Source organism: Leucoraja erinacea, chromosome 5, assembly GCF_028641065.1.
Source record: "Leucoraja erinacea ecotype New England chromosome 5, Leri_hhj_1, whole genome shotgun sequence".
Taxonomy (NCBI): domain Eukaryota; kingdom Metazoa; phylum Chordata; class Chondrichthyes; order Rajiformes; family Rajidae; genus Leucoraja; species Leucoraja erinaceus.
In genome coordinates, this window is record NC_073381.1 from 99146772 (window position 1) to 99169638 (window position 22867).

The window sequence follows — 22867 nt, forward strand, 5'->3', positions numbered from 1 at the left end:
GGCGGAAACAGGTCCCGTTCAGGTGAGGCACAGGGAAGAGATGAATAAAAAGGGGATGGACACAAAAAGCAGAAATCAGTCAGCAAGTCAGACAGCATCTCTGGAGAAAAGGAATGGGTGACATTTTGGGTTGAGACCCTTCTTCAGACTGAGTCAGGGAAGAGGGAGACTAGAGATATGGAAGTGTGAGGTGTGAAAATGACAGAACAAACCAGATGCTGAGGATATGATAAAAAATGACGAGGTTAAAGGAAACAGGCCATTGTTAGCTGTGGGCTAGGTGAAATAAAGTTACTGACAATGAGACTAAACAAGATGACTTTGGAGCTGGCATGACTTGCGTGGGGGAGGGATGAAGAGAGAGGCCTTCATCAGACTGAGTTGCAGGACAGGGAGACACCAAGATAAGGAAGTGTAAGGTGTTACTCAAACATTTCAGGGATTGGACAGGGTAGATGCAGGAAACATTTTCCACAATTAAAGTACAGTGATATTTGAGTTACCATACAGCCATATTAAGTGAAAATTGAAAATACACACAGCACATAAAATAAAGTTTAACATAGACATAGAAACATAGAAAATAGGTGCAGGAGTAGGCCATTCGGCCTTTCGACCCTGCACCGCCATTCAATATGATAATTGCTGATCATCCAACTCAGTATCCTGTACCTGCCTTCTCTTCATACCCCCTGATCCCTTTAGCCACAAGGGCCACATCTAACTCCCTCTTAAATATAGCCAATGAACTGGCCTCAACTACCTTCTGTGGCAGAGAATTCCACAGATTCACCATTCTCTGTGTGAAAACATCCACCACAGTGGAATCAATATTCCTCACTGTTAAGGAAGGCAATAATCATCTTCCTCCTTTGTTCACCCGTAACTGGAGTTGTTAAACCCTCCGCCCTTGCCGCTGTCGACGGTGCGCTGTTCAAGCCCTCTTGTCGGCATGATGGAAATTCCGGCATCAGGACGGATCGGAACACTCCACAGCATGGAGCTCCCAAGTCAGCCTCTTCTTACTGGAGACCGCGACTTCACGGTGTTAAAGTGTTCCGGTGTTCACGGTATAGGCCCTGCGGCGGAGCTCCTTCACTGGTGATCCTCAGCAAACGATCCCAGGCTCCGTGATGGTAAGCCCGCGGCTTGAAGCCCTGGGCCGGCCTCCAGGAAAGGCCGCACTACTCCACGTTGTTAGGCCATGGGGGGGGGTTGGAAATGTGACAAGGAGAAAAATCGCATCTCCGTTTTGGTAACTGATTGGTAAAAGTTTCCCCCGATTCTCCCCCCCCCCCTACCCTTACATAAACATACCAAGAAACATTAAAACAAACATGCACGACATACTTAAAATAATTAAGCAGAGAGTCAAGTCAAGTTTATTCGTCACATACACATACGAGATGTGCAGTGAAATGAAAAGTGACAATGCTCGCGGACTTTGTGCAAAAAGACAAACAAACAAACAACCAAACAAACTACAAACGGAATGTAACAGAATCACATATTCTTATACATATTAAATATTGTGCGCGGAAGGAAAAAGGGAAAAAAACAGCAATTAAAAAAAAAAAGCAGTAGAGTGGTACAGTAAAGTTAGTCCCTGGTGAGATAGGAGTTTAATGGCCTCTGGGAAGTGGTCAAACAGACTGTTGGCGAAGTAGACACAATGGTGGCGCCACATGATGTAATTAGATTTAATTAGATTTAGCTCTTCGGGCTAACGGAATCAACGGATATAGGGAGAAAGTAGGAACGGGGTACTGATTGTGGATGATCAGCCATGATTATATTGAATGGTGGTGCTGGCTCGAAGCTGAATGGCCTACTCCTACTCACCTATTGTCTATGTTTCTTACTGTGTACCTGTGCTGCTAGATCCCTCTGCTCTACTACACTCCCTGTCTACCTGTGACACCACCATCAGGGGACCGTGTCCCTGTGCTCCTAGATCCCTCTGCCTATCCCAAAACGTCTCCCATTCCTTCTCTCCAGAGATGCTGCCCATCCTGCCGAGTTACATTGTGTCCATTTTTGGTTTAAACCAGCATTCGCAGTCCCTTCATACACACGTTGATCGACCCCTCACTAAGATGGCCGCAGTCAACCCCTTACCAAAATGGCCACCGTCAACCAGTGCCACTGACGGCGACACTTCACCAACATGTTTAAGATAAAGAATTGCGGATGCTGGAAAAATCGAAGGTAGATAAAAAAATGCTGGAGAAGGGTCTCGATCCAAAATGTCGCCTATTCCTTCTCTCCATAAATGCTGCCTCACCCGCTGAGTTTCTCCATCATTTTTGTCTACCCTCACCAAGATGGCCGCCACCAACCCTTCTCCAAGATGGCTGCCGACCAATCAGCAACGCTGATCTCACCTTCCCTCACCAAGATGGCCGCCCGCCGGTCGCGATCCCGCCAACTCCCCAGGACGAACCTCCTCATCGGCCGGATGAAAATGGCGGCGGAGAAGCGGGAGTTGGTGGCGTCGCTGCTGAGCAGCGGCCTGATGTAAATAATGTTATAAATCAGCAGGGGAGTAGAATAGGGTCAATATGGGGGCAAACTGAGGTAAATCATCACATAAAGTACATGTCTATGGGGAAAACTGGGGTAAAACTCGTTATAAACCTCCCCCTCTTATTCACTGAGGTAAATAACGTCATAATATTAGTGGTTGGACGTGCCTCTGCCGGACGTGCCTCTGCGGAGCTCCACTTTTTTAACCAATTTTTGTTGATTTTTGTTCATTTTAATAGTGGTGGACTTTTTAGCAACAGTGAAAATGTTGATGTTGTTATTTTTGTTAGATAGAAGTTTAGATGGACATTTTTTGCTGAATTTTAACTTAGTTTTTAATCGCGAAACCCCACGGTATATTGGAGAGTGAGCTAGAGCGGACACTGGAGGACTTCACCGTCGACAGTACAGGCGGATCGCAAGATAGCGGAAAACCAGAGTAACACAGCAGCAAGCTACAGTCGGCAGATACGGAAGGCTATATCGGAGTGGCATTTTTCGGAAATTACTCAGCCATCCGAACTCAACCGTGCGACATTCAACTTATTTGACTCTTTTAGCAAACATTAGTGGTGTTTTTATCGCGATATGAGGTATTTTCAGTGTTTTTAACTTGGATTTTCATTTCAACTGCATGTGGATGCAGCAGTGGTGTGGACTGACTACAAGCAGTATTCATTGGAGGACATTGTGGAACAACATAAAGGGGAGTAGCCTCTTGATTTCATTATTATTGATTGAATTGCTGAGATACATTGTAGAACAACACAACTAAGTATGGCCTTACTATATAGCATCGGAAGCATACTGTTGGTATGCCTGTTTGTGAGACAATAAATTCAACCATTGGAAACAAACTACAGATGACCAACACCTGGTTTTTCACACTTAATCCTGAGAGAAGTTTGCACGAGACACACATCAATTTACATCAACAGTTACAGACTCTTGACTAAACCAGCCATCTGTACGACTATTAAACTGAGACCGAAGAAGCACATTGGGTTTCTCAGTACTTTGCTGTTATCTGGGGATGTTAGTTTGAACCCTGGGCCTTCAAGCCGTGGGAGCTGTACTAAGCTGGTAACAAATCACTGAAGAAAACTTCAATGCATAGATTGTGATGCAATGTATCATGTCAAATGTGCCGACATGACTATCAAGGAATATATGAACATTACAAAGCAGAATCTTTCATGGCAATGCACAAACTGTAAACCTGAACCATGTGGGGTGGGCAATGAGATGGTAACTAGCCGGCACAAGGGTATAGAATGTGATGGTTGTCAAATATGGAAACATGCTGCATGCGGTGGAATGGATGATGTAACATACAGCAGCTTTGAAGGGGAAAATTGTGTCTGGATATGTCCAATGTGTGAAATTATGAAACATTTCTGATACATTGTTTAATTCATCATTTGAAAGTGATACATCAAACTGTTTTTTTACCCTGAATGATGATGATGGAGGTGACATATTTATTGGTAATATAACACCCCCTAAAGCTCCAAAGACAGTTAAAAACAAGTTAACAAAATGTAAAGCCAGGAACTCACTAATAATTTTGGTGGTAAATTTTCAGAGCATTAGGAATAAAACCTCCGAGGTAAAGATACCTCTGGATCAGTATAATCCAGATATTGTACAGGGGACAGAAACTTTGCTTTCACAGGACATTAATAGTAATGAGATTTTCCCGGATACATATGGTGTCTATCGAAGGGACAGATGGGTCAGAATTCATGGTGGCATCTTAATAGCATGTACAAAGGATATTATTATGGTTCGTAAAGAAGAGTTTGAATTAATGTGGAACCCAATTGAATTGAAAGGACATCACTCACTTTTAATAGCTACTGCTTATACGATGATAAACAGTTTGCAGACACGATGATAAACAGTTTGTAAGTGAACTTGAAAATTAATTTGAGGAAATATGCAATAAAGGCAAGGGATATAATATAGTACTTGGTATTCACAAATAACACCAGTCTTGTTTAGGGTACCAAGGTGGAAGCAGGTGGAAGCGACCATGACATAGTTATTGTTGACCTGGATCTAACAGCCAAGTGGAAACGACAACCTAGAAGGAAATACTGCGTACGGCGGAAAGCAGACGAGGAAATGATCAATGCAGACCTGGAAGCTTCACAGAACCATTATCTCTCAATGGGGAATGCTTCTATTCAGGAGAAGTGGGACACTGTTGAAACCAAAATAAAGCAGATCATGGAGAGATATATTTAAAAAAAAACAGCAGCCAAACCAAATACCCCACCCTGGTCCACTAGACATCACCACTGACTCAGATGTAAGAAACAGAGACCATACAATAAAGCAAAGAAGACACATAGAAACATAGAAAATAGGTGCAGGAGTAGGCCATTTGGCCCTTTGAGCCTGCACCGCCATTCAACATGATCATGGCCGATCATCCAACTCAGTATCCCGCACCTGCCTTCTCTCCATTCCCCCTGATCCCTTTAGCCACAAGGGCCACATCTAACTCCCTCTTAAATATAGCCAATGGACTGGCCTCATCTACCTTCTGTGGCAGAGAATTCCACGGGTTAACCACTCTCTTTGTAAAAAATGATTTTCTCATCTCGGTCCTAAAAAACTTCCCCCTTATCCTTAAACTGTGACCCCTTGTTCTGGACTTCCCCAACATCGGGAATAATCTTCCTGCATCTAGCCTGTCCAACCCCTTAAGAATTTTGTAAGTTTCTATAAGATCCCCCCCTCAATCTTCTAAATTCTAGCGAGTACAAGCCAAGTATTTCCAGTCTTTCTTTATATGAAAGTCCTGCCATCCCAGGAATCAGTCTGGTGAACCATCTCTGTACTCCCTCTATGGCAAGAATGTCTTTCCTCAGATTAGGAGACCAAAACTGTACGCAATACTTCAGGTGTGGTCTCACCAAGACCCTGTACAACTGCAGTAGAACCTCCCAGCTCTTATACAGAAATCAAGACAAAGAAGATTGGGATTCCTTTGTAAATTGCCAGAAGGAATTAAGGAAAGCTTTGAAGAAAGCCAAACAAGACTTTGTGTCAAACAACCTTACCACAGCAATGAAAGAAAACGTCAAGCAATTTTGGTCTTATATGAAACGTTTGGGTAACGGAGAGAAGGGAGTTGCAGACCTCAGGTTAACAACACAATTGTAAGTGACGGGAAAGGGAAGGCCGAAGCACTTAATGCTCAATTCACCAGTGTACTTACGATGGAAAACAAGTCCTATATTCCATCGATGGGAATCAGTAACATGCAGTATATCTCTGGACTAGTGATCCATGAGGCAGGAGTACTAACACAACTACAGAACCTGATGCCAAACAAAGCAGCAGGCCCAGATCAGTTGCCACCATGGTTACTAAAGGTGTTCACATCAAAAATAATACCCATACTCACAGATTTATTCAAGTCCTCAATTGATTGTGGGTCACTACCACGGCAGTGGAAGGAAGCAAACAACTGTGCAATATTTAAGAAGGGCAATAAGGCTGCGCCTGAGAATTACAGACCAGTTTCCCTGACCAGTGTTACATGTAAGATCTTGGAATACATCATACACTCTCACATCATGGAACATTATGAAAAGAATGGGATGCTGGTGGACTCACAACATGGCTTCAGTGCAAAACGTTCAACAGAAACACAACTTATCTATATTACTAAAAGTCTGTTCTTGGCCAGTTTTGGCTTTCTGTGCTGCGATTTCCGAGAGTACGCCGCCACCTGTGCCGTCATTTTTGGCCACCTCGCTCAGAGCCCCCCTCCGCCGCTTGTGTACCGAGGATTTTTCCCGTCGATGAAAATTGTCAGAGATATTAATGTTTTTACAAAATTCCCCATTCTCTCTACTGCCCCTGCTGGAGGGAGAGGGAGGGACTATAAAACCAGGAAGTGGCGTGCCTCAATCAGTCTCTGAAAGTGGTGTGCCGCAATCAGCCTCTGCAAGTGGTGTGCCTCAATCAGCTCTGAATGACACTGACAAATGTCTACAGCACTGTGAGTACCCTTAATTTGGTTTGAAAATGAATATATGGTTAGAGGTAAAAAAGCACTGCCTGCAAATGGTTGTTTGTGTTTGGGTTTGGGTTTGGGTTGAAGTAAAAAGGCACTCTCTCTCTCTCTCCCCCCCCCCCCCCCTCTCCCCCCCCCTCCTCCTCTCTCCCTCTGCCTCCTCCTCTCTCCCCCTCCCTCCTCCTCCCTCCCTCCCTCCCCCTCTCCTCCCTCCCTCCCTCTCCCCATCATCTCTCCTCCTCTCTCCTCCTCTCCCCCCCTCCCTCCTCCCCCCCCCTCCCTCCTCTCCCCCCCTCCCCTCTCCTCCTCTCCCCTCCACCCTCCCCTCTCCTCCCCTCCTCCCCTCTCCTCTCCCCTCCCCCTCCACCCTCTCCCCCTCTCCTCTCCTCCCCCCCTCTCCTCTCCTCCCCCTCCCCTCTCTCCCCCCCCCCTCTCCTCTCCCCCCCTCTCTCCCCCTCCCCCCCTCTCTCCTCTCCCCCTTTTCCCTCCCCCCTCCTTCCCCACCGTCCCTCCCCTACACACACCCCCCCTACCCCCTTCACACCCTCCCCTCCCTCCCCTCCACCCTCCCTGCTCCCCACCTCCCCCCCACTCCCCCCTCTCCTCCCCCCTTCTCTCCTCACTCCCCCCTCTCCTCACTAACCCCCCCCTCTCCTCTCCTCTCCCACTCTCCTCTCTCCTCCCCCCCTTTCCTCTCCTCCCCTCCCCCCCCTCTCCTCCTCTCCCCCCCCCTCAGTCCCCCCCCCCCCCCTCTCGTGAGTTATTGTCAAGTGTCTCTTGAATTGAATGTGGAATATTAAGAAATAAAGAAACTACAAATACACTAAGAGCGAAAATGTTTTTTTCTCGCCTTCATAGCAAAATCATCCAGAAGTTCACCAAGATCTGTTTGTCTAAGTTTGTCACTCTCAATGCACAGAATGCTCAGTGCAGACAACCTCTCTTGAGACATTGTGGACCTTAATTCATTTTTAATTCTTTGAGTCTTGAAAAAGACCTCTCTCCTGAGCAGTTGGTGACCATTAAGCTAAGAAATAGCCGCAAGATTGCTTCCACATTCGGGAAGGCCATCTGAATTGTTTCCTTGTATATTATTTGATAACAGTCTGTATGAGACAGAGAGTGCTCTTCTGTATGCTTATGGCTTTGTCTCACATACGAGTGAAAGTGCAAAAGTTCATCTGTAAGTTCCAGGTCAACATCTTCTGGGTATGCTTCCATCAACAGTTCAACACCTTGCTGAATTTCTTGCTTAGATGCGGTCAGATTAGCGAGAAAGGAAAACTGTTGTGCAACTTCACTGTACACAGTACCTCTTTTTAAATTGGTTTCAAGTGCATCTAGTATAGGAATAAAGGATTTTATCCTAAACTTATCTCTTGAAGAGAGTTTATCAAAAGCATCAAGACCAGGTGCACTTCCATCATTTCCTTACTCTTTGTCTCCCTGTGACAGTTCTGTCGTTAACATCTGGCAAGGTGGCCTTTGCTTGTTGTTCAAGCTCATCAAAATCTTCTCAAATTGTGCATAATAAGTCTTGAAGTGAACTGTACAAACTTGCACAAGTACTCAATAACCGTTTGGATTTCTGAACTGTGTTGACCTTGTGGAAATGACCTAGCAGACGGGTCCAAAAATGCAGCATAAACACAAATTCCAGTTCTTCCATTTTCTGCAAAAGATTGTGAGCTTGAAGCCTGGTATCACCCTTCACATTAACATCAGAGTACAAATGACCGAGGGCATCAGTGATAGCGCTGTAACTTTCCAAAATAGCTTCTGTGGCTTTTGCATGTGCCTCCCACCTAGTGTCTGACAAATATATAGGCACTTTTGACTGAGTTTGCAAAAATGATTTTAGAACTGTCCATCTCTTTGTGTGAGGTATAAATTTCATTGATAATTCCAAACAGTTCACTGCATCAAGGCAGCAATCAACAGCTGAACAGCCCACCAAATTTAATGAGTGAGCAGCGCATGAAATAAATCTTGCAAATTTGTTTTTTTAGAGGATTTTTTGCTGCATAACCTTGTACATACCAGCCATGTTGGCAGCATTGTCAAAAGACTGCCCTCGGCATTTTCTAAAGTCAATTTCAAGCTCAGTGGTGAAATAGTTAAAAACAAAATCAGCCATGCTTTCTCCTGAGTGGTCCTTTAGCTCAAGGAAAGTTAAAAAATCTCTCAATTGGTAAACAGTCTTCAGGTGATACATATCTGATTATTAAAGTCAACTGATCAGTATGTGAAATGTCAGGGATGGAATCCACTGACAAGCTGAAATATCCAGCCTTTTTCAAGTCAGCCAGAATTGCATCCTTAACTTTTTTTGCCATGAGTTGAATTATTTCCTCACGTACAGTTTTTGACAAATAAGAGGGATTTCCTGATCCGGAGTTTCCATACCGATTGATATTGTGGAAGGGACAAAGGTGAGGCCTCTGCTGTGGACAAACCGTTCGGTATCTGAGAGGGGGAGGACAGGGGGGATGGTGAACACATGGCAGGGATGGGAGTTGGGGCCGGAGGAAGGCAGGTGAGTGGGCTGAGGCCGAGGTGAAGTCTGGTGGTGGGTGGTCAGGGGGTAGGGGGGTATGAAGACTGTAGTGTGGGTGGGGAAGAGCTGGGGTCACATGGTTTGAGGGGAACGGGGAAGACCCAGTGGAACAGCTACTGAGGTTACCAGAATTGGGGGGACTAGCATTAGGACTCAGCGCAGTCAAACCCAGGGCAGTGGTAATCTGCAGTGTAGAAACCAAAGACCCTTGAGGAGTTCCTCTAGTATCTTTGGTGGAAAGTTCAGGTCCGGTGATGAGTCCAGGCAGCAGGTAAGGCGACGGCTGCTGGAGGGTGGTGGAGTGGCGAGCAAAGCGTGGGAGGTCCTGGTGGGCGGATGGTTGGTGGGGCGCCGAGGTTCGATGGGTCGGGTGGGGCGGCGAGGTTCGACGGGTCCGGTGGGGCGGTGAGGTGCGTCCGCCCCAGGTGCGGCAGAGAATTGGGAAGGCCTCCGGTGCGCGGCGAATTGGGAAGGCCCCTCATGCGGCGGTGAGGTGAGTCCACTCCAGGTGCGGAGTGAAGGTGTGTAGACCCACCATGCCACGTGAAGGTGTGTAGGCCCCCCGTGCCACGTGCCTTTGTCCTGCCCTTCCAATGATCCAAGGATCTGTGGAGCAAATTCCTCTCCACAACGAATATATACCTCACCTGTATTTTAATAACCTCCCACACCACCAAAGCCTCCGGAATCGCAAGCACAGCGCCACCGATGGTAGGTTTTGTAACAACGCCACAATCTCAAAAGTTTAACACACCTTGGCGCAGCGAGCAGAGGCCCCCCCCTAGATCTCGAGGCCCTAAGCTTAAGCTTGTCTAGCTTATACGTAAATCCGGCCCTGCATGTTTGCCATCTTGTTGACCCTCTGTCTTCCCCTCCTGTAGGGTTTAGGAGCTGTTGCTGTGGCAGAAAGACGGGCCGTGAGCGGCCATTGAGTGCGGCCAGGGTGCCGGTGAGTCACCCCCCCCAATCTGCTCGGTGTGCGTGCTGAGCTTCGAGGGGCTGAGCTTCGATGGAGGACCATGTAATGGGGCACAACAAGGAGAAGCGTTATGTGTGCGACGTTTGTGGCAAGGCCTGGCAGTACCCATGCCATCTGGAGACCCACCGGCGGGTGCACACGGGAGAACGCCCCTTCGACTGCTGGGAGTGCGGCAGGAGCTTCAAGACGGCGCAGGTACTGAAGACCCACCGGCTGATGCACACAGGAGAACGCCCCTTCAGTTGCTCCGACTGCGGCAAGAGCTTCAAGACGCCACAGGAGGTGAAGATCCACCGGCGGGTGCACACGGGCGAGAAGCCCTATGGCTGCTCCACCTGCGGCAAGAGCTTTGCTTGGTTCTCGGGGCTGCAGGTGCACAGGCGCGTGCACACCGGGGAGCGGCCCCACACCTGCAGCGACTGTGGCAAAGGCTTCATCCAGTCCACCAGCTTGCTGGAGCACCAGCGTATCCACACTGGTGAGCGCCCCTTCAAATGCGCCCAGTGCGGCAAGGGTTTCACATGCTCCACCAAGCTATTGTCCCACCAGCGGGTGCATGCTGCTGACTGTTCCGTCCCCAGCCCAGTGAGTGGAGAGGGCTTTGCCATGGCCTCCCACACCCAGTCTCACCAGCGCGTGCACACCAGTGGCCAGCCCAACGATTGCCCTTACTGTGGTGAGGCATTTAACAGCTCGCGGGGGTTGCGGCAGCACCAGCGGGCCCATGTCAGTGAGCGGCTGCTCCCACGGAGGCAAGCGTTTGAAGAGCGCACAGGGGCTGCGGGAGCATTAGCGGATACCCACCAGAGAGAGACCCTTTGAGTGCGCTGAGTGTGGCAAGGGTTTCACCTGTATGTTCACCCAGTGGCAGCACCGGAGTACCCACAGCGGTGAGCGCACCTTCCCCTGCCCGTCCTGTGGTAAGGGCTTCACCCACCTTGGCCACCTGCTGGAGCACCAGCGAGTCCACACCAGCCAGCTCCCCTTCACCTGCCCGCTCTGTGGCAAGCCCTTTGCCCGCTCCTCCAGCCTGCTGGCACACCGCAACATGGATAGGCGCTGTCTCGGTAGACACAAAATGCTGGATGAAGCGGGTAACGTTTCAGGCCGAGACCCTCTTCAGTCTCAACCCAAAACGTCACCCGTTCCTTCTCTCCAGAGATGCTGCCTGTCCCACTGAGTTACTCCATTTTGTGCCCTTTTCTGTAAACAAGTATCTGCAGTTCCTTGTTTTTAAATAATTCTGGTTAACTATCTCTGCACCTTCCCCAAAGCCTCCACATCAGTGCTGTAATGGAGTGACCAGAATGGTCCCCCCCCCCCCCGCCCACCTCCTGATCAAGTCCTGGAGTCTGTCTCGACCCCATCTCTTTTTTCCAGCTGTCTCCCCTGACTCCATCAGTCCAAAGAAGGGTCCAGACCCAACACGTCACCTGTCCATTCCGCTCCAAAGTGCCGGTAGAACTCAGCAGGTCAGCCACCCGTGGTGGGGAAACTGATGGAGAAGTGTTCCTAATGGAAGTCCATCTTGGCCCTGTCAAGGAGCAGACGATCAACAGTACCAGCATCTTCTCATTCATACTGTCCCCAAGTGAAAATGTAAAAGTGAGCAAAGCTGCTCACACCCGACTGCTCACAGTACCAGCCGGCTGCCACTGGCCCAAAAACTTAAATGTATTTAAAGTGTTTTATTTCAAAGAAAGTCTTGACGCATTTGTGCCTTGCGTAACAAATAAAGCGGAGCTCACTGTGTTCATCGGAATTCTTCAGAATTCATGTTGTGCTATCGATAATGAATGAAAATGCCAACCATCTCCAGAAATGATAAGAAATTATTCTCGCCTCCATGGATATCTGTAGCCATAGGGCAGTCGGCCACCTCCCCACCCCTTCAAAGATAGTTCCTGCACTTGGCAATATCTTTGGCCGCTGATGTAATTTATTTGTTCAATGGATTTCATTATATTAGGTGGTATTTCCTTTCCTATGAGGATCTTTCCTCTGAGGAGTTTCTATAGCAACATATAACCATATAACAATTACAGCACGGAAACATGCCCACTCTTGCCTTTATGACTAGACTGATGATTTGTACTGCAAGGTATGACTGACAAATAATGGATTAGCTGTACAAAATAGATCCATTGATGCAATTGGGGTCAAATCCTAGTGATCACTGTCACCTTTTTCTAATGCAGCCGTCACCAATGTTGCAGAAGAAAATGGGCAATTATTATACACACTGTGCACCTAATACTTTTTTTACAGCAATCATTATTACTTTTTGTTTCGGGCTAATCTTCATCAATCCTCACTTTTTTAAGCCCTTTCAGCCTTTAATGATGGACATTGCTTTGGTAGACATGCTGGAGGAACTCAGTGAGTGAGGCAGAATCTCTAGAGAGAAGGAATGGTTGACGGTCGGGTAGAGTCTGAAGAGGGATTCCAATCCGAAACATCACCCATTCCTTCTCCCCAGAGATGCTGCCTGTCCAGCTGACTTACTCCAGCATTTTGTGTCTATCCATCTATCACTTGCCTGGCTTTGCCTTGTCCCGATCCAACATGTCCTATTCACGTTATCCAGTGATGCTGTTTGACCCACTGAGTTGCTCTAGTACTTTGAGTCATTTCTAGTTACAAACCCGCCACACTGGGCAGTGGTAAAATTGTATAGCAGGCCTCAGCTGGGTAGCACAAAAGTGTCGCCATGCTTTAGCACTTTGGCAAAGTTACTGAAGTTCACATAACAATCCCATCTACTGCCTGCATCCCCCACATGCCAGCTCCCCTGTTCGCTCAAGACTGGATTGGACTGAAACTGGACCATCTCGTAAACCATCCTCCTATCTGCCCAACTGGTCTCCACGTGCCACATCTGAGTATGAACCCGCAATCCCCACGATGACCATTTGCCTGCTCAGGACCCACTGAACCTGACTGGAAGCAAATCATCCTAAATAAATAAATAAATAGATAGATAAATAAATGGGCAAATGAGCAAACAAACGAAGAAACGAATAAATAAATAAACAAACAAACATACAAATAAATAAATAAACAAACAGATAGATAGATAGATAGATAGATAGATAGATAGATAGATAGATAGATAGATAGATAGATAGATAGACAGACAGATAAATAAATACATAAATAAATAAATAGACACATAGATAAATAAATAAACAAATAAAGGGACTGGACAAGCTAGATGCAGGAAAAAGATTTCCCAATGTTGGGCGAATCCAGAACGAGGGGAGGTCATTTAAGACAGGTGAGAAAAAACTTTTTCACCCAGAGAGTTGTACATTTGTGGAATTCCCTGCCACAGAAGGCAGTGGAGGCCAAGTCACTGGAGGGATTTAAGAGAGAGTTAGATAGAGCTCTAGGGGCTAGTGGAGCCAAGGGATATGGGGAGAAGGCAGGCAAGGGTTATTGATTGGGAACGATCAGCCATGATCACAATGAATGGCGGTACTGGCTCGAAGGACCGAATGGCCTCCTTCTGCACCTATTTTATATGTTTCTACCTCGTGGGACAGCCTAAGGAAAGATGTAAAGTGCCTGCATTGAAATACAAACCATGTGGCCGATGAAGCACTTTCTATCCTTTGCATGGAAAGGATATGTCACTATAATAATAATAATAATAATAATAATAATATTAATAATAAATGTTATTTAATGGGCGCCTTTCAGACATCTCAAGGCCATCTTACATAGTAATCAGAATAAAAACATATAATCAGAATAAAATAAGTAATAAAGACATCACAGAGACACAAATTAAAAACAGAATTCAATCCAAAAACAGAAAATCAAAAACACAGTGTGAAGAGAGAGCAGTGGCAGCCAAAGCGCGCCAGCGTCCACTCTCTCTTCACGGCAGCCATCTATCAGTTAGTTTCTCCAACATGAGCAAGGTCTTCATTTCATCAGCATTTGCTGCAGTTTCAGACAATGGTTTGAAACCATTGTTTACAAAAAACATTGGATTATTTTGTCACTATTGACTGTCTGACATTTCTAAACTATATAAACAAAAGTCATTAAAGCTCTGAAAGAAATAATTCAAGATCTATTATAACCAGAAACAAATAGACATGCATGCATGCATTTATCTCTCTCTCAATTCAATTCAATTTTCAATTTTTTTTTTTTCAATTTAAAACTTTATTGGCATGATAAAAAAAACATTGTTATATTGCCAAAGTATAAAACATGACATACATATTTAAAATGCATAAGTATAAATACAAGTATACAGTGCATGGATAGATATGTCCCTGTACATAAACTCGCAATAGGCCTATAGCCCTTTATTGATTGCTACACGTTCTTGCAGCTGTAAGCACACATCACAATAGCAAGTTTAGCAATTCAATATTAATTTCTTAGTGTTAGTTAATGTCAATTAGTGTGTGCGTACATATGTGCATGTTGGTCATTCACCGTCTCTAAGGTTATGGCATGCTGTTACGTATTGTGCACCAAGATGTGCCGTATTTCCTTTGCCAAGGATTATTCTTAGTTTTGATGTATCATCTAGTTCTTTAAAATCAGGGGTTGCCACACTGAGTTTGTCAAAGTATGCATCCCTTGTTTTGTCAATTTTTTTGCATTTTAGGAGGAAGTGCATCTCTGTTTCAACCTCATCTGTCAAACAGTGGCCGCATATTCTGTTTTCTCTTGGTTGCCAGAATCTCTTCTGTCTTCCTTTTTCAACTGCCAAATAGTGGTCACTTAATCTGTATTTGGTGAGGGTCTGTCTCTGCTTTATGTCTCTAACAGTTGAGAGATAGTCTGCCAATTTATAATCTCTTTTTAGGGCATGGTAACATTCTAATCTGCTTTGGCTTTTGGTTTCTTTATCCCAATGTTCCAAATACGTTTCTTTACATTGTTTGATAATTTGGTTCACTCTAACTGGTGATTGGGGATCAATATTGATCTGAGGCTGGTCAGGATTTAACTGGATAGGGTTTAACTGGATAGGGGTAGTTAGTCTCAGTACCAACTGACATAGGGCACTGTTTTCTGGGTTCCCCTCTTGTGTTTGAAGAGCTTTAAACTGGAGGGTATCTGGGGGGCTAGATTTAAGGTGATTCCAAAAATTTAGTGCTCTTTTCTGGATATTTATTATCAGTGGGTATCTGCCTAATTCCGCCCTACATGCGTTTGTTGGTGTTTTCCTTACGATACGGAGGATGTTCCGACAAAATTCCGCATGCAGGGCCTCCGTTGTATGTTTTTCCCATTTACTATAACTATGGTGACTGAGCGGACCCCATACTTCACTACCATAAAGTGCAATAGGCTGGATTACACTGTCAAATATTTTAAGCCAGATTTTAATTGGAATTTGGATGTTGTAGAATCTTCTTTTTATTGCATACAGAGCTCTTCGAGCTTTCTCTTTTAGTGCATTCACTGCCATATTGAAGTTCCCTGATGCTGAAACAGTTAGACCAAGGTAAGTATAGCTCATATAGTGTGTTCGATAACAATACCATTGAGAGTAAATTTGTATTTATCTTCCTGACATCTGGGTCTTTTCTGAAAAATCATGATGTTGGTTTTCTTTAGATTTACTGCCAGGGCCCAATTTTGGCAGTACTCATCAAGTAGGTCCAACTGTTGCTGCAGTCCCTGTTCTGTGGGGGACAGCAGAACCAAGTCATCCGCATAAAACAGGGACTTTAACTCGCCGTCTAGAAGACAGAGGCCCGGCGCTGTGCTCTGGTCCAACTTTACTGCCAAATCGCTGATATATACATTAAACAGTGTCGGGCTCAGATTGCAGCCTTGCGGATGCCTCTTCTCTGGGCTAAGAGATCAGTGCATTTGTCCCCAATTTTAACGCCGCATTTATTATTCAGATACATTGATTTGATAAGGTCATATACCTTTCCTCCTATACCACAGCCGAGGAGTTTGTAATAGAGCCCTTCGTGCCAAATAAAGTCAAATGCTTTCTCAAAGTCAATAAAACAGGCAAATATTTTCCCATTTTTCGCTTGGTGTACATTCAATGAGAGTGTGGAGGGTATAAATGCAGTCGGTGGTACGGTGTTTTGGGAGGAAGCCAATTTGGTTTTTAATGAGAATGTTGTGTTTGTTAAGGAAATCCTGCATTCTGTTATTTATGATACTGCAGAATAACTTCCCTAGGCAGCTACTGCCACAATAATTATTTGGGTCTAATTTGTTTCCAATCTTATAAATGGGTGAAATAAGCCCTTGACACCAAATATCAGGGAAATAACCTGAACGTAGTATGATATTGAACAGCCTAAGCACTATGTCCTGCATCTCCGGAGTGCTGTACTTGAGCATTTGATTTTAACGCTGTCTGGACCACAGGCTTTCTTTGAGTGAAGAGATATTATTTTTTTGGTCAGTTCTTCCAATGTAATTGGGGAATCAAGAGGGTTTTGATAATCTTTAATTATTGTTTCTAGTGTTTGGAGTTTTTCTTTGATATGGGAATAATTTGAGTTTATTTTATTTATTGGGATGTCTTTATATAGATTTTTGAAGTATGCTCTCCAGAAATCTCCATCTTGAATTGGTAGTGTTTGTAGTTTTGTTGTGCTCCGGTTATTCCACATATCCCAAAATTGGTTTTGATTTATGGAATTTTCAATTTCTTCAAGTCTTTTGTGTGTAATTTTGTCTTTTGTTCCTAATCATGTGTTGATACCTTTTAAGAGTTTCATTATATCTAATACGTAAGTCTGAGTTGTTTGGTTAACGGTGTTTTTGGTTCGATGTTTCCCTCAGGTTTTTTCTGACACTTTTACACTCATGGTCGAACCATTTTTCATGGTTGTGTTTTTTGATAATTTTTCTTTTCCGTTTCACAAGGTCAGCTTTGATGGCTGCCTTGTGAAAGTTCATATTAATGTCATTTATAGCCATGTTTACACCATCTCTAGTAGTCTCATATGGGTTTGTCTTGAATTTCAGTATTTTATTTGTGAGATCGGGTGAGTTCAGGGCCATGATGAATTTATCTCCACTATCTGAAGCCCATTTGTAAGTCTGATTTAGTTTATACAGCTTACTGGGTTCCTTTTTTACGTCTTTAGTTTGAACAGGAAATTTTAGGTACACGTTGGACTATGGTCTGAAAGGGAACTGCTGCCTAACAGTGAATGCACTGATGGTGCAGGGGTCTATGTCAGTAAATGCGTAGTCTACCACGCTAGACCCAAGAGCTGAGGAATATGTAAACCTTCCCAGCGAGTCCCCTCTGAGCCTACCATTAACTATGTACAGGCCCAAGGCTCGACAGAGATGCACTCCCTCTCTACCACTTTTATTTATTTCACAGTCAAAGTTGTTTCGGTTAATGATAGTTGGTGTGACATACAAGGGGGTTTGACCGAACACATGGTTGTTGCCCTGTGGGTCTATGGAATCAGGTTCACATCCGGTCCTTGCATTCAGGTCTCCACATAGTAGCACATTTCCCTGGGCCTGGAAATGATTGATTTCCCTGTGGAGAGTTTCAAATATATCTTCTTCAAAATATGGCGATTCTGTTGGGGATATGTAGGCGGCACATAGATATATATCTTTTCCAATTATTCCAATTTTTTAATCTAGTTTCAACCATTTATGTGATTTCCCCTGTTTTATTGATGTAATGTGACTGTCTAGTTCTTCTTTGTACCACACCAAGACCCCCCCCCCCCCCCCCCAGGTTCTGCCCTTATGTATATCAGTAGTTTTTACTGATATACTGAGGGACAGTGAATGAACGAATCCTTTCGATACCATGTTTCTGTTAATATCATTATATCAGTGTCTTCTATAGACTTTAGGAACTCAGGGTTCCCAGTCTTCATCCCGAAGGTTGAAGAGTAGAGACCCTGGATATTCCAGCAGCCTATATGGAATGAACTCATTTATTTTGTATTTATATTCTCTTCTTTTTTACTTTAAATAAAACCTATTTTGTGGGACAGGTGCGAAAACTAGTTTTTTCTATAATTGGGGAATGTTAGGTAAAGTTTTGTATGCCATGGTAAGGCAGACTCATACTGCCACCTAGTAATAATAACTATATTAATAATCAATATCAACAGCACTAATATCAATATCAACAGTACTAATTCAGTGCAATCATATCAACAATATCAACAGTACTAATTCAGTGCAATGATATGCTGTTTTTATCAGTCACTCGGAAGGGACTGTTTATATATTTGTATCCTTTGTTAACATAGGAGGTGGGAACATAGGGTGTGCAGCAGCTGCCTGATCTATCCCATCTCCGAGGTGATCCGCAGCTGTGGCTGGAGTGATGAGCTGGGGGGCAATGGCGGCCCTGGCTGGGCTGTTCTGTCTCCTCGCAGTTTGGCGGGTGGTCCTTACATGGTGGGAGGGGGGAGGGGGAGGTAGTCCAGATTGGCCTCTCTTGGAACCCCATTGATCGAGGGGGTGGGAAGGTTACGTCCCAGGGCAGTATACTTGAGGTTCTTTGCGAAGACCCTCACTCCCTGCCTGTTTAGATGTACTCCATCATGTGAGGAAAGAGTTAACAGGCATGGTTGATTTAGACTAGGGATAGAAAAATAACTTAGAAAGAAATAAGGCAGAAACCAGACTGCTAGTAGATTAGAAAGTAACGATATAAGAACAGAGAGAAATTCTAGATAAAAAGTAGCAGTAGAAAGACTTCAGCAGGAGATAGTAAAGAAATTAGAACGAAGGGGAAAGGGACACGAAGTCACGCTCATCTACGCATGCTTGATGAGATTACATGAATATGTACACACACACACTATGACAAGATGCCTAATTTAAATGCACATGCGATGCATGATAGGGGAGGTGTCTTTGACGTTAGGTGGGCGTTCCCAGACGTTCTCGTGGGAAACAGGGCTTTATGTTATGATTGGAAGAAGCTCAATGGGGAGGGATGAGAATGTGATAATAATGAAATGAAATGTATAAAGATAAAAAGCATCTCCATCTTCGGTGTGCCTCTAGGGGACATCAGAGGAGAGGCACCTATTCTGCAGAATATGAAATTAATAAAAACACTTCTTTGTCTGAATTTGTCTCAAGAGCATTTGTGATTTTTGAATCTCACAACTATATTAGGAGGAGCCATCTTGGGGAATGGCTGCTAACCAGCAGCCATCCGTTTAATTCTTTTTTTTTCAGTTTTTAGTTAGTTTTGTTTGTCGTTTTTTCGGAGAAATGGACTTCTTATTGTGGGGGAAACGAGGTAATGTTACTTCTAGGTCCCTACTTGGTCGGTGAGGCAGCTTTTTCTCTGGGCTGCCCGTCGACCCGTCCTCGTGGCCTACCAGCGGGCTTGGAGCGCCGTTTCCTGGTGGGGACCGCCCAGCACTTCGGCTTCGGTGGCGGCATAGCGCTGGAGCGCCATCGCGGAGCGGAGCGGGCGATGCCTTGCCTGGGTTACAGCACTGGATCGACGCGCTGGAGCTCCGGTGAGCTGGACCGCCGAGAGCAACACCTCCGGGCTGCGGGTTAGCGGAGCAGAGCGGGCGGCGCTGACATTAACATCGGGAGCCTGGGAGCTCCAACTCGGTACGTCCTTGTCAGCTTCGGAAGCCGCTGTGAGGACTCTCCCGATGCCGGGGCAAGACCACCCGGCTAGAACGGCCAGGAACATCGGGCCTCTGTTGAGGCAACAGCGGTGGCCTTAATAGGCCTGACTTTTGGGAGAACTGGGGTTGGGGACTGGACTTTTGTGCCTGATATGTCCAAATGTGCCAGATGATTTTTCTGTGTGTAAGGTACTTTGTTAGTCTGTGTCCAAGATGGCTGCCGGAAGGGAGAGTGGACGCTGGCGCGCTTTAGCTGCCGCTGCTCTCTCTTCACATTGTGTTTTGTTTTTTTTTTTGATTTTGTGTCTTTGGAGCGATTTCTATCTTTAATTTGTGTATTGATGATGTCCTTATTATCCGCGAGAAAAAAGGAACAGACAAGAGAAAAGAAGAGAAAACGGAAAGGCAACGAAAAACAAAGGACGAAAGAACGAAAAGAGAGAAGGGGAGAGAAGCAAAAGAAACGAGAAAGATTATTTTTCTCCGACTCCGACTTTTTTTTTTCTCTTCTGTTTAATCTTTGTAAGGTGACCTTGAGATTTGAAAGGCGCCCGAAAATAAAATGTATTATTATTATCATGGAGGTCCCATATACCGATGGTCAGGTGGTGGGTCAATTGGACATTAGGGTGGGTGGCACATCCTCTGCCGATCTCCATGTTGGTATCGTGGATCACATGGGGCGGGATATCTGTCCTGGGCAGCAGGGTAGATATCACAATCCTTGAGTCAGGTAATTCCTTGCTGGTCTTTTCTGCCATCCTCGTTATTGCCCCAGCAGTACGATGGCGTTAGGTGCGCAAGTCATTCATGCCTGTATGGATCACGAGGTGTTGAGGTCTTTCCGATGGTATCTTTGCTCAGGACCCTGATTGCCTGGTCTGTGGTGCTGCACCTTTTGACTAATACCTGGCCACCTGGGAACAGCCTCTGGTGTTCCAGAAACTTCCCGTTGGAATCAGTCAGTAGGACCACCTCAGGGTTTTGCTCTTCAGACGGGGGCAGGAAGTTGGGTGAGGCTAGGGTGAGGGTTGCCTGTTGACTGTGTACCTAAGGCAAGCTGTGTAGCAGTAGGGCTGTCCACAAATGGTGCATTGGTGTGCTGAGTGCACCTCAGAGAGGTCAGAGCAGGTATGGGAAAGCGAGCAGCAGCTGCGCTCTGTGTGTTTTCATGTGTCTTTTTTTAGGACTTCTAGGTGAATGTCCCTGACATTCTGGAGCTGCTTGACAAATTATTTTCCCTGCTTATTCATGTCCTCCTTCATTTTGGATATTTGGGCACGGAGTGCACAGTTTTCTTGTTTCAGCTCTTCCAGGGTTCTCTTCGTCTCATAGGTGGTTATTCCCATTTTTCGTCCTCAGCTGTTTGAAGTCCTCTTTAAGCTGGTAGAGTTGCTTAGCCTGCGCTTGTTTAAGTTCCGTGAACTCGAGTTCTAGATTAGCCAGGTTCTTTCTCAGCTGGTGATCTGAATTGTGAGGTGTAGGAGGGGTAGAGATGGCCATGGCAGCAGTTGTCTCTAGTGGACTGTCATATTCATAGTTACCCTGGTGGGTATTGGTCCTTTTTTCATTTACCTTCTCTTTTAGCAGGGGAAAGACCTCTTCAAAAGAGGCCAAGTTTTCTGAGTTTCCCTGTATCATATCTTGCTTTTTTGATTGTAGGAAATAGTAAGGAGGGGATCGTCTGCATCCAGGCTTTGGTCTTTGCATACTTTTAGTCTGCCCCCATATCCAATCCCCTTCCTGTGGACATGTGGGTAGTTTTTGATTATAGTGTCTCTCCATGGATTGATGCAGTTGGTGAAGAATATTAGGTTACTTTTCATCCTACTCCCTTGATGTTGGGTGAAATCAGCGTAAAGGACCTCTGGGTTTTCCTGGAGGGTTTTCTGCTTATGTCTTTCTTTTGCATTTTCGCTCTTGCATTTAGGCGGGTATACTATTTCCCAGTTCTTTGTTCTGCATGTTATGCTGCTCTGATCTGTCTGCAGCATTTTATGTTTATTTGTTTATTTATTTATTTATCTGTCTATTTATTTATTTATTTCTCTTTTCCAAGATTCTGTGTTGCACTCTGTCCCACTTTAGGTATAGTTTTCAGGGGTTCATCCTAGAAACTACTATTTTTTGGTAAGTTTAAGTTTAAGTTGGATAAGTTTGAGTAGTTTTTGGCCACACAGATCTCCTTTGGTTCGGGCCTTGCGTTGGGTCGACCAGCCTCGGGCCAGATTTCACGGGCTGTTACTCATGGCCTTGTGGAGCTGCAGCAAACTCAGGGTCCCTCTCACACAGAACACACCCGGCTCTCTCTCTCTCTCTCACACACACACAGCGACGGCTGGGCTGGGCTGGGCTGGGCTGGGCTGGGCAGGGTTGGCTTCACATCTGTTCCACACTGGGAAAGGGCACCCGCAGTGTCAGGAGTTTACCGACTCCGGGTCTCGGTGCCTCTGGTCCCGGCCTCCAGCGTCTCTCTCTCCCCCACTCCCTCGGGTCCCGACCCGATCTCCCGTTCATGTGAGGTCGACGATGGGGGACCGCTATAAACGTAAGTTATGGGGGGATATTTTCCCCTCCCCAAACGGCCCCCGGCTCACAAATCCTCACCCTCTGCCCTTTTCCTTCTCCCCCCCCCGCCCCCACCACCCCCCCCCCCCCCCCCCCCCCCCCCCCCCCCCCCCCCAACTGCATCTTCCTTCCTATTCTTGGCCCAAAACAACTCAAAATCCATATCCTCCATAGCCCGCTGAGTTCCTCCAGCACTCTGTGTATTTTATTTGACTCTCAAATTGAAGATAGATGCATAAAGCTGGAGTAACTCAACGGGACAGGCAGCATCCCCAGAGAGAACGAATGGGTGACGTTTCGGGTAGAGACCGTTCTATAGACACACAGACAGACAGACAGACAGACAGACAAACAGACAGACAGACAGACATAGATAGATAGATAGATAGATAGATAGATAGATAGATAGATAGATAGATAGATAGATAGATAGATAGATAGATAGATAGATAGATAGACAGATAGACAGATAGACAGATAGATATAGATAGATAGATAGATAGATAGATAGATAGATAGATAGATAGATAGATAGATAGATAGATAGATAGATAGATAGATAGATAGATAGATAGATAGATCGAACGAACGAACAAACTTGGCTTCCCACGTTT

The 22867-nt window shown here is 45.4% G+C and overlaps 1 protein-coding gene across 1 annotated transcript in view; it reads left to right on the forward strand.

Moving 5' to 3' along the window:
* The window catches only part of LOC129697702 (zinc finger protein 585A-like), a 76060-nt gene that overhangs the window by 22899 nt on the left and 30294 nt on the right, over positions 1–22867 (forward strand). The window contains exons 3-7 of the mRNA XM_055636410.1: positions 1077–1136; positions 2399–2517; positions 8473–8525; positions 9998–10065; positions 10120–10916. Of these exons, the coding sequence (XP_055492385.1) occupies positions 1077–1136; positions 2399–2517; positions 8473–8525; positions 9998–10065; positions 10120–10916 (1097 nt within the window). The remainder of the gene's footprint in view (positions 1–1076; positions 1137–2398; positions 2518–8472; positions 8526–9997; positions 10066–10119; positions 10917–22867) is intronic.